The sequence below is a fragment of the Podarcis raffonei genome, chromosome 14 (genome assembly GCF_027172205.1).
Source record: "Podarcis raffonei isolate rPodRaf1 chromosome 14, rPodRaf1.pri, whole genome shotgun sequence".
Classification (NCBI taxonomy): Eukaryota; Metazoa; Chordata; class Lepidosauria; order Squamata; family Lacertidae; genus Podarcis; species Podarcis raffonei.
Window position 1 is genome coordinate 25,266,212 of NC_070615.1, and position 14,095 is coordinate 25,280,306.

Here is a 14,095-nt window from a genome sequence, read left to right on the forward strand (position 1 = left end):
AAGAAACTGAGAGAAATCAAAACTGACAGATACGGTATTTCTGTCCTTAATTCCAGCAAAACCAGAAGCACCGTCTTGTGACCAAGATTGGCGGGGCCTGGCGCACAGCATGTGATGTCATGCGCCTAGTGTGTGTCGCACGTGTGTGATGTCATGCATGCAACGCATGACACACACATCGCATCATCGGGAGAAGGCCGAGTGCAGAATCCAGCACGCTACAGCTCCCTCTCTCACACTCAGGAGAAGCCAACTACTGAACTGAACCGTGTTCAGCCTCCTCCATCCCCTCAACACCGAGGGGGCCCAACCCCCTGCCAGCACATATTTAGGGGGCCAAACACACCTCCACGCATACGAGTTGGTGCGCCTGAGAAAACTAAGCATGCAGAGCAAAAGAAAGGCAACAGTCGGTGACAATAACTTTCCTTGATTTTAAAAGCTTGACACCAGGGGCTTCCACAGACTGCACCTTGGCTGTCTTTAGAACAGATCCTTCCTTCTCCTTCAAGAAATCACCGATGCAAACACATCTCTGAATGTAACACTTGCAAAGAGAGTTTCTTCCCCCAAAAAACCTTAGGAGAAGGGGAAAGATATAAGAGCGGGGTGATTTGCAGTTCTTCCTGACAGACCTCTCATGTACCCGTTAATAGAACAGCGTATTCCAATTAAGCTGGCTATGGTTATAGCAGATGGCTTTTTACAATGTGAAAAGTCCATAAACCAAGGGCCATTTATAGCTACTTTCCTCCTAAAAATTCACATTCTTTTATGAACAGACTCGTACTTTTTTTCCCCCCTTCCCCCATTTTTTGTTGAACTTCTTTCATTCTTTTAAAAAGTGAATTTAAGATTTGCAAGGAAGTAAGTACATAGACAGACAGCACTAAAAACGGGAAGGCCTTTAATCATCCCTATTAAGCAACTCTGGCAGTGGAAATGCTTCACATGGTTATTTGCTGAAATTAAAGCACCCAGAAGGAGTCTAGCCTCTCACACACTTGCATCCAAAATGGCATCAACAGGAACACAAGAACACCCCACAAATTGAATTTGCAGGGTTGTTTATTTTATTTTTTTGCTGTACCCACTTTTTAAATTCTGTTGCCCATAGAATCCCAAGATCCTTCTCAGGAGCAAAAGATATTCCAGCTGTTCTAGGCTGTACTTGATTCTTTGCTCGTCTGCTGTGACTGCAGACGTACAGAAGTCCTGACAATGGAGATATCCCTCACAGGACTTGACAGTTTTGCTCAGAAGGGTATGTGGCTGTGAATGTTCAATCCCGAGCATCTCTGATTCATTTTGGGTCTTGATCAAGGCTAAGGCTTCAGCCTCAGACCTTGCACAGCCTCACCCAATCAAAACACTGAACTAGATGAACCAATATTCTGACTCAAGTCTCATGCTGCCTGGAACTTAGCAATGGAACACAAAACAAAATCTTTTGCCAAAAATCTGCACTGCTTTCCCCCTCTCTGTTCCTTCCTACTTTGTCCACAGATTTTCTGCACACCCAGGATGGTTAAAGAGCATTTCTTTCAAAGCACACATAAGAATCTGTCTTATTAAAAGGCATTGGAACATTAGTCCTCCTAAATCAGTATTATCTAGTAGTGTCTATTGCCCAAGGCATGGGCTAACCACTCTCCAGCTGTTGCTGGACTCCAACTCATAAGAACATAAGAAGAGCCTGCTGGATCAGGCCAATGGTCTATTTAGTCCAGCATTCTGTTCTTACACTGGTCAACCAGAACCCTGTGGGAAGCATGCAAGCAGGACCTGAGCACAAGACCACTCTCCCCACTTGTGATTTCCAACATCTGGTACTCAGAAGCATTCTTGCCTCTGACTGTGGAGGCAGACCATAGCCATTGAAGTTAGTAGACATTGGAGCCTTCTCCATAAATTGGTCCACTCTTCTTTTATAGCCATCCACTGGCAGCTTCCCACCCACACCAGGCAAAGGTCAGAGGTGATGGGAGTTGGAGTCCAATGGCTAACATTCTCCTTTCCCTTCCTCCCCCACAACAAACACTCTGTGAGGTGAGTGGGGCTGAGAGACTTCAGAGAAGTGTGACTAGCCCAAGGTCACCCAGCAGCTGCATGTGGAGGAGCGGAGACACGAACCCGGTTGTCCAGGTTACGAGTTAAGGATGCAATTCCTACATTATGTTTTATATCTACATATACAATATACCGGTGTTTAAGTAGCAAAACAAGCAAGCAGTATTGCCAATGGTGCATAGCATGCCAGTATTTAAGTGACTGGGTTTCCCTCCATTAAGCATCAAACTTGTGGCTGGGAAAGGAACTGGCTTCAGTGTTTACTGCAGAGTAGCCTGGACATTTAAATGCACATGCAGCTTTCAGGATGATGCATGTACTTTATAATTTAAACCCAAAACCATTTTTCTTGCATCCAGGTTTCAAAAATAAGGTGTGCATGAATTCTAAACTGAGTTTCTGACTATTTGAGAAGAGATTAATTAATCCAGAGCAGAGAGAGAGGGGGGGGGGAAATAGGGTGTCATCTTGTGCGTGTGCAAGACCAGGAGAGAAAGAATTACTGGCTCTCCAGCTTATCCTCCTTCTCACTTTGTATAGCTGTTGGCACCAGCCCAAGACTGCAGTGCAGAACGCGTGCCTGATTCCAATCAGATCATGTTATTTTGGCAATGCCCAGAAGCTTTTATGCATAAATGGATTTGTCCCAACAATAATAAAGATTTGGGAAGTTCTCACTAGTAGTTAGCAAGTGTGATGTCACCCGCTTTTGCCTAACGAGGAAATTATTTGGGGGCAACAAGCAATAAAATGCCAAATGCACATTCTATTTTTCTTTATAAAAAAAAAGCTTCCGCATTTTCTTCTAATGAGGATTTTTAACAAACAGTTCCCTGCAAATTCAAACCCACAGAGACTGTAAATGGAGGGAACTGTTGCTTGACTCTGCCTGAGCGGTTTAGCCAGCCGAGACTCTGCCAAGGCAATCGCAGGTTACACCAACAGAAATAGGATAAATAGTATGGTTTACTAGCATTTTATTTTTTTTAGTTTTGTATACATAGACTAGACTAATTTGATGGACAGCAGCATTAAAGCCAAGGTGGGGGGGGGGTTGATTCTGACTCAGTGGGTCAGTTCCTTATAAGGCCCTACATCCGTGGGTCAACTTTGACAGGTAGGTGGGACATTCCACCTCTCAATCACGCAGCATCATTAGGACACCAGATGGCTGACTGACAGGAGGGCTGTTCCACTCACCTGTCAAACTGTATTGGGCAGAGCTTCCCCAAAACCTGGCAGCCAACAGGTGTTTGGTAACCACAACACAAGAACTTTGCTGCTCCAGTGTCACCAAGCAGCGTGAACTGAAACCACTGCTAAAATGGAGCTTTCTCTGGTTCAGTGTAAACTGCTTGGTGCTATTGGGAGCAAGGCACACTTCCCCTGCCCCTCAGCTGATTGGGAGAGTGGGAGGGTGCCTTGAGCTAGTGAAGGAACAATAGGGAGCTCTCTTTAAGGCCCGAGTGTACATTTGTAGCCACATCTATACCTATCTCACACCAGATGTTAAAAATTATATCAGGTGTGGAGCAGATGGGTCTGGTTTATGGGAAAGTGCCCTGGTGGGCCAGATTTGGCTCGGGGGCCAGAGATTCCCGATCCCAGTATTAAAGGAAAGGAGGGAAAGAAGATGAGATCCAGGAGAGAGAGAGAGAGTGGTAGGGAAGGCCTGAGTAACAGGGAGGAGAAGATCCACCCACCCCAGAAACCTTTAAGGAAAGAGGGCTTGATCGGTCCACATTACTCTACAACTGTGAAGAAGCATGAGACAGCATGTAATCTGACATCTCAAGGGATTTCTGGCAGACTAGCACAGTCTTTGTGACTGGACTCAAGGCCAACCCTACCATTAAGCAAGCTGATGTGGGAAATGTCAGCAGGGAGGTCTTGGTGGCAATCCCCCTGAGCTGCTTCTCCTGAGTCATTTCCCTATATTAAATGATAGGATTGTGCATGCACAACTGGGCCCCTCGACTATCCTGCTGCCACAGGAGTGGTGGGGGAGGATGCAATCCGATCACCAGGCTTCTGAAGGCGAACTAGGGATGGGTGACTTCTTGCTCTGCATCTTCAGCCAGCAAAACATATTGAGCAGGCTCCCCATCTATTTATCCATTTGATTCCATTTCTGAATTGCTTCCTAGAGTTTTCCAGGCAAAACAAAAAAGGAGGAAAGCCACTGGAAGAATATCACCCTATTCACCAGTCTAAGCCAAATGAACACTGTGACAACTTCCCCACGTGAGTAAAGTTCCATTATTTATACACAGAGAGTTACGGATCACATTTCAGATCGTATATATGAATGACATATACTTTCCACCAGCTTCAACTGGTACACACCAGCTGCAAACATTCCTAGACTAGGCCAGCTTGGGTAACCTGAAGACTTGATTACTGACACATGCCTTATGTGGGGCTCTCCTTGCATCCAGTCCAAAAGCTGCAACTCCTGCAGAATGTAGCAGCCAGATTCCTCACAGGAGCAGGTTACCGGCAGCAAGTTACTTCTTTACCAAGAGAGATGCATTGGTTGCCAATTTGCTACCAGGTCAGAATCAAGTTTATTTTGTTAATTCACAAAGCCCTAGACAACCTGGGCCCAAAGTAAGGCCTTGAGGACTGCTTCATTCCTTAAGCCCAGAGACTTTCTGATGGGGCTTTTCTAGTGGTCCCCTATTCCCCTGCAGTTCAGTTGGCCACAAACTGAGACATGACTGTGGCAGGCCCTGCCCTGTGGAACTCTATGCCAAATACAATTTCAGCAAGAGTCATGCCTACTTTCTTTCAAGCTGCATTGTTCAGAGAGGCCTTTGGCACTTTTTATTATTAAAAACAACAACCATCAACCTGTTTTTACTGCTATGTTATCCAGGTCTTTCCTGCTGTCACTGTGGTATTGTGTTTTTGTTTTATTGTTGCATACCAAAAGTGCAGTTTACAAATGACTGAATAAATAAGAGAAACACACACACACAGCCTGACATAAACACACAGAACGCAGTACAGAGTGCCGCGTGACATGCATGGCACAGAAGAGCTGAGAAAGGAAAGGAAAAGCATGCACAGTGAACAGAATGGACAGAACCACTTCCACCACCACCACCCCAGCCCAGCCAACACACTCTTGCAAAGAACAAGAAAAGACAGACCATCACCACCACTAGAGATTGCGTTTTGGACCCACTCACTGTTGGCGGTGTGGTTCCTGCTACTCCCCGCTGGTGCTGCCGTGTGCTCGGGTGCCCCTTCAGAGGTGGCCCTTCCTGACATTGAATGGGAAAACGAAAAGGAAGGATGCAGAGAAAAGAAGGGGGGGAGGCGAGGTGGAGGGGAGGGCGAGAGCAAAAGATGGCAAGAGAAAGGAAAGGGAGCATCTTTAACTGAACACTAACAGCATAACAAGAACACACAGTTAAGAATACAGAAGGGCCTGAGATCCCAAAACAGAACAAACTGAAACTAAACTACATTTGATTGTTAAGAAATAACCTCCCCTTTTCCCCATCGTTGGAACAAGACACAGAATATTTCTGGACATCAGTCTTGTGCTAGTCCAATGAAAGGTTTCACATAATCCAGTATTTTTCTTTAAAAAAATAAACAAATTGCCATCTTCCTTTGCAGCTGCAGCTTGAATTCAAGAATCATCGAATTGCAGAATTGGAAACGACCCCAAGGGTCATCTAGTTCAATCCCCTGCAATGCAGGGTGACAAACCAAAGGCACCAAGTTAAAAAAAAGGACTGAATTGAAGCCATGGTTGCAGATGGCCCAATTCTTCCTTGGCATTGAAGGCTTGAATTTCCCCAGCCCTGACATTACATGCTGGACATGGTTCAACATGGCAGGCCAAATCCAGAGGCTTGGTTGGGCCTAATTGACACAGGTTCCCACAGTGCTGAGGTAATGGCACAGAAATTTAGCAAGCCACAAAGTGAGCTGGGAGTATCAGAGGAAAGGCAACCTCTTGAAACGTGCATTTTTATATTTATTTCAGCTCCACCCAGCTAATTCTTGGCATGATTGGCGAAAGCAGTAAGCCTATTGCTGTTGCTCCTGCTTGCACGGAAACACAATCTGGCCACTGAATGAGCTTCTGTGATGTCACAGAATGTCCATGAGTATCATAACTCCCGGGGGAGGGAGGCTTAAGTGTAGCTGACAGACAACAGAGCTTCAACACTTCAGATAGGAAAGTTTCCCTAAATGTAAGCATGTTGGTGAAGAAGTCACTAAGTCTACCTGTAATCTTCACATATGCTTCTGTGATGTGGCTCTGGAAGGGCAGAACGTGCAACAACCTCAGCAACAAGCATTCTCTAATGAGCTAAGGTGGCTGTTGCAGGGCTGCCAACCGGCAGCTCTACAGACTTTTACACTGATTGTTATGAATCATTAAATCTGGGTTGGGGAACTATGCCCTGCTTTGGGGAACTGTTCTGTATGCCACCAGAGCCACATCTCTCTTTGCAGAGGACCCTGCTCTTGCCACAGACCTCATCATTTTGGCACCATATAACACCAGCAGTTGGAACATCTTTCTGTCACCTGAGCAACGGGCTGCAGTGCCGCTTCAGACAGGCACTATATAAATCCATATTTTATTGTAAATATCTCCATACAGTGCTGCCTTGATCTCGATATGGAGGCAGTAATCCAGGCTTAGCTCCGTTAACACCGCAGAGTCCCATTTACACACAACCTGCACAGACCGCCGAGGGCAGATGCTCTTTCAAGTCCTCCTCGGTGCTTTCAAAGCGGCCTTTTTAAAATGCAAGGGCACCCCTCGACTCACAGGGAACAGTGACATTCCAATGCCCTATATTACAAGCCGTGTCTGCGGGCCAAGCAAAGCTGGCTTTTCCGTCTTCCTTGACTAGCAGTGATTAAACTTTGGGGCCAATGCATTATTTGTTATGCCCTTTGGATTTCCAATTCCTGCCTTGCAATTCAGTTCATAAATAGTTACACCAAGACAGGCCATTTAAAAACACAAAGACCAAAGAAGCCTCAATTAACATCTTTCCACACGTTTGGAATTGTGGGGGGCTTTGTGCCTTTTTTTTTTTTTTAATGCACACGAATTTGAGAGCCCCAGTGATTTATTTAAATATATATCTTAATCATCTTCCACGTTCGCATAGCCAGTTAAGCTGCTTGGCCTCCTATACCTAAGATCAAGCGATGCAATTTCCATAGCAACAATGGTAGCACTCGAAAGATGTAGGGAGCTGTGTTGATCCATGGGGGGGGGGGCGGGACAAACGTCACAGTTAGGTAATTCTAATTCCTTTAGGACACCTGCAATACTGCAGAATAGTGAGCTATGGTTCCAGTCAGAAGGATGGATGTGGAGAGAGAACAAGGCACAATGGAGTCGCTGCTTACAGTCTGGAGACTGTAAAGTCTTGAGATGGGATGCAGGTGATGTTAGGCAAACCTAATGCATTAGTCTGTCCTAGGTGCAAAATGATTTCGGGATGCAGAGGCTGTTAGGGCAAAATAAAGAGTTACATACTATAATGGGAATTGGGGTTGCTCGTGCGTAAGTTGCCGCTACTCTTGGCAAGGTTGCCTGGTTTAATCTTTCCCTGGCTGCACAGCCCTGACTCCGCAGCTGTATCAGTCACTGGCAGAATCCGTCAGTGGGCGTTTCCTGAACTTCTTCCAGCATAAAAGTTCTTTGACGCCAAGTCTCCGCCTAGCCTCCCTGCGCGGAAGTCTTCTGCGCAGGGTGGACGTGGCCAGCGGAGGACCTGTGCTCTCCCCGCTGGTCTCTGTCGAAGAGTCCTGGAGCCACCTCTCCGAAGCCCTCCCCTGCTCCCCCTTCTTCCTGGTGTCATGCTGATTTCCTTCCCCAGTGGATGAGTTCCCTCTCTCCCTGCTGGGCCCTTCTCCGGCATCGCTGGGGAGCCTTACCTCCACTCCTGGCTCCGATGGCAGTTCCCTGACACATATACACTCACCCTGCCCATTTAGAAAAAAAGAGCAATAACTTGGGTATTTTCTCCCTCCCATTCCCTGTTTTGCTTATCAAAGGAACCTGAAGAACCATTCTGGGAAACTCAGTAAGCTGGCTCCCTGCATTTTTGTTTGTTCCAGGACTCCTCCTCAGATCTGTAGATCTTTGCACATTTAACAAGTTCCCAGGATTCTTTGGGTAAGCCAGGGGTCAGCAAACTTTTTCAGCAGGGAGCCGGTCCACTGTCCCTCAGACATGGTGGGGGGGCTGGACTATTTTTTTGGGGGGGGGATGAACAAATTCCTATGCCCCACAAATAACTCATGTAAAACACACTGATTCCCAGACCGTCTGCGGGCCGGATTGAGAAGGCGATTGGGCCGAATCCGGGCCTTAGTTTGCCTACCCATGGGGTAAGCCATGGCTGTTCACATAGTATAAGGGCGTATGGTTTGGTGCGGATGTGACCTAGGACTGCAGCCAGGGAGGGGGATGTTCTGCCTTAACAATCTTGAACTAACCAATTCGGATTAGGTTGTACTCAGAAAAGGTAGCTTGTAATGCCAGAACCACTGCAGGCTGCTGATGGTGGAGGGACAGGTTTAGCAGGGAGAAAGGGAGGGAGAGAGAGAGAGAGACAGATGCACATCACTTCAGTCAACCTCTAGACAAATTAAGGCCAGAACATTTTTAGAACTTAAAAGCTTCCTTAGGCAGGAAAAGACAAGATGGGGGAAATATTGCTGACAGGAACATAGACAGTCACTTGACGGGTGCCCATCATTATTCTTCTTCTTCTTTATTTTATTTTTTTAAAAACCTCTCTTATTCTTCAAAAGTTAAGAAGGGCAGTGAAGAGAAAATGATGCAACCAAAACCACAATAAATACTGAACTTGGGGCAAAATGAGACAGCAATTGGTTCTATTGTTAGGCACCCATCTGCCTTGGAACCCTCTCTCATTACTGGAGGCCTGTCCTCCTGCCGCAGGCAAAAACATAGGCAGCAGGGCTTTCAGAGAAAGACTCCAGTGACCCCCATGGCACAGGTCAGGTGTCAGAAAGAGGCAGCCATCCTACTGATTTATATTTCATGCATTAAGACAAATCTACAAAAAAAAAAGCCCCTGCAATGACTTAGAGCACAAATGTCCAATGGTTTATATTTTGCAATGTACTGTCTGGACGGATTTCTTTTTGGCATCTGTTGGATGTTCATACAATCAGCTGCTTCTATTTCATTATTCTGATTGTTTCAATCTCAGCTTGCCCTCCCCTGAAGGCCCAAAATGGGTAACCTTTTTTTATTATTATTTAAACAGATGCTTACAAACCTTCATTGTTGTTGTTTTTTTATTCAACAGGGCATTAAGTTAAAGTCACTTAGTTTTATATTTGTCCCACTGGTTTTTGCACCGGTGGAACGTTATTACACAAGAGAATGTATAAAAGCAAGTTACTGGTAACTTTGCAGTCTATTGTACAACCATATGTTGCACAATGAGTTTCCACTAGCAGAACTATTGTGTTGTGCAACTGGTGTTGTGGCCTCTGTTGTGTCATATTAAAGCTCACCTATCTGCTCTCACGGGACGTGGGTAGAGCTGTGGGTTAAACCACAGAGCCTAGGACTTGCCGATCAGAAGGTTGGCAGTTCAAATCCCCGCGACGGGGTGAGCTCCCGTTTCTCAGTCCCTGCTCCTGCCAACCTAGCAGTTCGAAAGCACGTCAAAGTGCAAGTAGATAAATAGGTATCGCTTCGGTGGGAAGGTAAATGTCGTTTCCGTGCGCTGTTCTGGTTCACCAGAAGCGGCTTAGTCATGCTGGCCACATGACCCGGAAGCTGTACGCCGGCTCCCTCGGCCAATAAAGCGAGATGAGTGCTGCAACCCCAGAGTCGGTCACGATTGGACCTAATGGTCAGGGGTCCCTTTACCTTTACCTGCTCTCACACTAGAGGACAGATAATGTTGGATACAGCCCTAAGGGGGGCGGGGAGGAATCTTACAGAAAGATTTAAGAAGAAAAACAACAATGTTAAACAGAAACCCCAAATACTAAGCCAAAGCAATCCTTATTAAGCATGATGCAGAAAATAGGCTGCTAATGGGTTATTCACTGAATCAAATTAATCTAATAAATATCTATACTGCTTTTTCAACACAAGTCTTCTGAATGTAGTTTATAATCACATTTTGCGTGGGGTGGTGGATGGGTTTTTCTTCTTCTTCTGAGAAAAGCAAGCTAAAATGTTTTGGAATGAATGAATGGAACCTAGTCCAACCTCCCCATCAGCTGTAGGTTTGCTGGTGATATGGACAATGAGCACCAACATAACAAAAATGGGCTGTGGATAAATGCCAGTTTCATGGTTTTGTTTTGCAATATAAGAACCACACAGGGAGGTGAAGACTGGGGCAAAATGAGACACCTAAGCCAAAATTCTTGCAACTCCCCCCCCCAAAAAAACCCCAGTTTCATAAAGAAATCTTCCCCAACCTGGTGCCCTCTGGGAATTTTGGATTTCCCTAATTCCATCAGCTCTAGAGAGCCAGTTTCCTCATTTTTCCAGTCTTAAATTCAGTTTTCCATATTTCCATATCAGTTCATTAAAAAAAAACCTCATGAAAATTAATCAACATTTTAGTGGAAATTTCTCTTACTGCACACTTTTTTCTTTGCCATTCTACCCAATCCATGAATTTTTGCAAAGCATTTATTCTCTAATTTTTATATTCTCCATAGTATAACACATTTTCATATGTCTTTTCCCACCAATACACACCTTTATATGCACATTTTACCTTAGTATATGCATTTTAGTATTTGTTACTTGGCTGGGAAATGGCATTGCAAAATTCAGAGAAATGCACATTTTGAAGGATTGCTGTGTTGTGATTCATGTACTGTTTTGGAAAGTGTGAATTAGGTAGATTTGCCTTTAATCACAAACAATATTAAATATCTTCCCCATCCCTTTTTGAGACTGATAGGAACGGAACAACATAACATTTGGAGAGTATCAGGTTTGGGTAAGGTTTTCATAGAAGATATATATGCAGTGAACTGCCATGAAATCTTCAGATTAAAGTGGTATAACACACACACACACACACACACACACACACACACACACACACGGAAAGGCACTGGAAAGGCTTCTGCGTGTGGCTAAAATCCCCCACGAGAGATCATTGTGTCTGGTTTTTCATTCAATCTATGGAGAGATGGAAATGACAAACTGCCTGCAATCTTTTCCAAGATCTAATGCCCAGAAAAGGACAATAGAGGTGCCAGTGTGACAAAGCCACCTCAAAGGGAATAATTTCAGGCCAGCCAGCAGTATATAGAAGGATCCCCATTCACAGAAGACCAGCTGCATCTATGGTGCCTTCAGCTGTGTGCATATACAGGCCCTGTTGAAATACAAATTAATAGCAAGCTGGGTGCAAGAATATCTGCCAGGGAGCTTATGCTGCAGAACGTATTGAGATGCTTCAAAGAACCTTTACTAAAACAAACAGTTTGGGTTAATTCATAATGGTTAACTTCCTAGGTTTCACCACAGTATTTCCCTACCCTATTTGTATTCAAAACTAGAAGTATCTCATAAGTCTTTATTCTGGGGCGGAAATGATAGAGGTTGGCAATAAAAAGATGGAGACAGCAAAATAATAATATATATTAAATGCCTGAATAGCCAGGATGCACCACATGTCATCCTTTGAAGAAGATGGTCCAGGCTATGTTTATGCAATACAATATTCTTCTTCTTCATCATCCTCTGCATCCAGCCACTCTAAATCCTGTAGGCAAATGAAGCAAGTTTGCATCATTTCCTTAATGGAGCTTTTGTTGCATGAGTGTAAGGCAAGGCAGCCAAATGTGGGTGGACTTCAACTCCCAACAATTCCAACCAGAAAGGCCAATAGTCAAAGCTGATGGGAGTTGTGCCCTCAAAAAGCTGCTGGTTGACCATGCCGGCTATCCCCGGTATCAGGGTTAATTCACCCTCCCGTTTTAACAAAGGAGCTGCATAGAAGAGGAAGATCATCGTGAGTTATTTGACATTGGGCCCAGCCTAGTGAATCATCCAATGTGTCCTAAACTGTGTGGAGATTATTATACCTTTTAACACAAGAAGCAAGACTGGGAAAGGTACTGAGGAAGGTAGAGGCAGGTGAGGAAATCATGTAGCCATACAAGCAGGTCACAGAAGCTCCTCACCCTTCAGGATACTTTTGAAAGATGTAACCCTGTACATCTACAGTACAATGGAACACCCATGTCCATTGGTAGTATATCTGATAAGAGCAAGCAACAGGGGGAAGCCATAACTTTCGCACTATGCTTGTAAGCGTCCCAGAAGCACTTAGCTGGCCACTGAGGGGAAATGGAAGGTAAAGCCAATGTGGTCAGGATGTTGCACTAGGACTTGTGTTCAAAATCCCACTGAGCTACAATGCTCATTGGTCAGCCATTATCTCTCAGCTTCATCTACCTCACAGAGCTGTTGTGAGATTAAAAGGCAGGAGAGAACATAAGAAAAAAAAATACATTTTAAAACACCTAAACAAATAACTGAAATAAAAAACACAGCTTTAAACAAATACAATTGCCAAGTCAGATTCTTCTTCCAACTCTGGAATATAAAAGCTATGGACAACCTTTCCCAACTCTGTGTCCTTCAGATGTTTGGGACACAAGTGCATCAGATGGACCTTTGATCAAATCTTGAAGGATTCTTCTTACAAAGACTTGACCTCCACATCCATAAGGCAAGTGGAGGAGACAGTGATTCTCAGGAATTTAAGTACAGTGCCAGATCCCTCACATTATTTGGCACAGAACTGCATGTAAAGATCAGGGAGCTCCTTTAGCCCCAAAGCTTCTCATTCCTTGCAACATCTCAGCAGCCAAATGGCCTCAAGCCAGGAAGACCTTGGGTGGAATTCCAGCCGTAACCCAATGGACCAAACAAGGCACTTTTTCAAAACAGCAGCTTCTGTACACTGTGGTAGATAGATGATAGCTAGATGATAGATATAGATATCCTTTTAAAAAAACTTAAAACAAAAGCCTAATAACACAGCAAGATGTTTATTACATGATATAGCTTTTTAAAAGCTACCTGCTGTTTCTCTGAAATTGTCTTGTCGTTGAGCCAATTTCTCACAGCACATTTGCAATTATTCCTCATAGATCTCTTTTTAGCAGCAACGATAAGCATCTTTTTATGCTTCTAAAGGAGGGGAATGACATCACCTCTTTGCACCTCTGGTCTATAGGATAGCATGTTCCATTTCATCACTCTTGCCTTGAATGGAAGCAAAGTGATAAGACACCCACTTTGATGACAGTTTAGATGCAAAACGGGGGTAGGGGGGAGGGCACCTGCAAGTGGCAAATGTGATACATGAGGCAAGCCCACTGTTCAGAGGGCTCCGATCACTGCCTAATAAAGACAAATGAAATTCCAGTGGCAGAGAGACTGTCCTCAGGATCAAAAAAAAAGGGGGGGAGCCAATTGAGCAGCTGCAGAATATGTGCATTCAACTGCTGGTTCAGATTCTGCTTCTCCACCTTTGAAATACCAAATCTAGGCTGGGGTAGTCAATGTAATGGCTTCCAGTTGATGTTGGAATACAACTTGCAACAGCCAATGTTCAGGAGTTGATGCCGGGAGCTGAATTTCCAACAACATCCAAAGGGCCCATCATTGGCTACCCAAGTCTGGACAGATATCCAAGATAGGTGTAGTAGGAGGGGGAGTCTAATCTGTATTGGTTACAATTCCACTTGTGATTTTACTCTAGGTCAGAAGTAGCCAATGTAATGCCCTCCAGATGTTGTTCGACTCCAACCCTCATCAGCCTCAGCCAGCATAGTTCAACAACCTCCAGAAGGCAAAATATTCGCCCGCTCAGTCTGGACAGACTTCCAGGACAGAAGAAGGAAGGTGGTGGAATCTAATTCCATTTGTGATTTTTAGCAGGACTTCACTTAGCAAAGGTAACTGGATTTCAGAACTCTTGTTATTAAGCTAATGAACTGCTTT

At 44.7% G+C, this 14,095-nt stretch overlaps 1 protein-coding gene across 6 annotated transcripts in view; it reads right to left on the minus strand.

The window, feature by feature from the left end:
* The window catches only part of MEGF11 (multiple EGF like domains 11), a 339,136-nt gene that overhangs the window by 164,760 nt on the left and 160,281 nt on the right, over window positions 1-14,095 (minus strand). For 5 of the 6 annotated variants that reach the window (XM_053365792.1, XM_053365790.1, XM_053365788.1 and 2 more), the window contains exon 7: window positions 5,265-5,339. The exons of the other annotated variant lie outside the window; for it this stretch is intronic. In XM_053365792.1, the coding sequence (XP_053221767.1) occupies window positions 5,265-5,339 (75 nt within the window). The remainder of the gene's footprint in view (window positions 1-5,264; window positions 5,340-14,095) is intronic. 6 annotated transcript variants of the gene reach the window in all.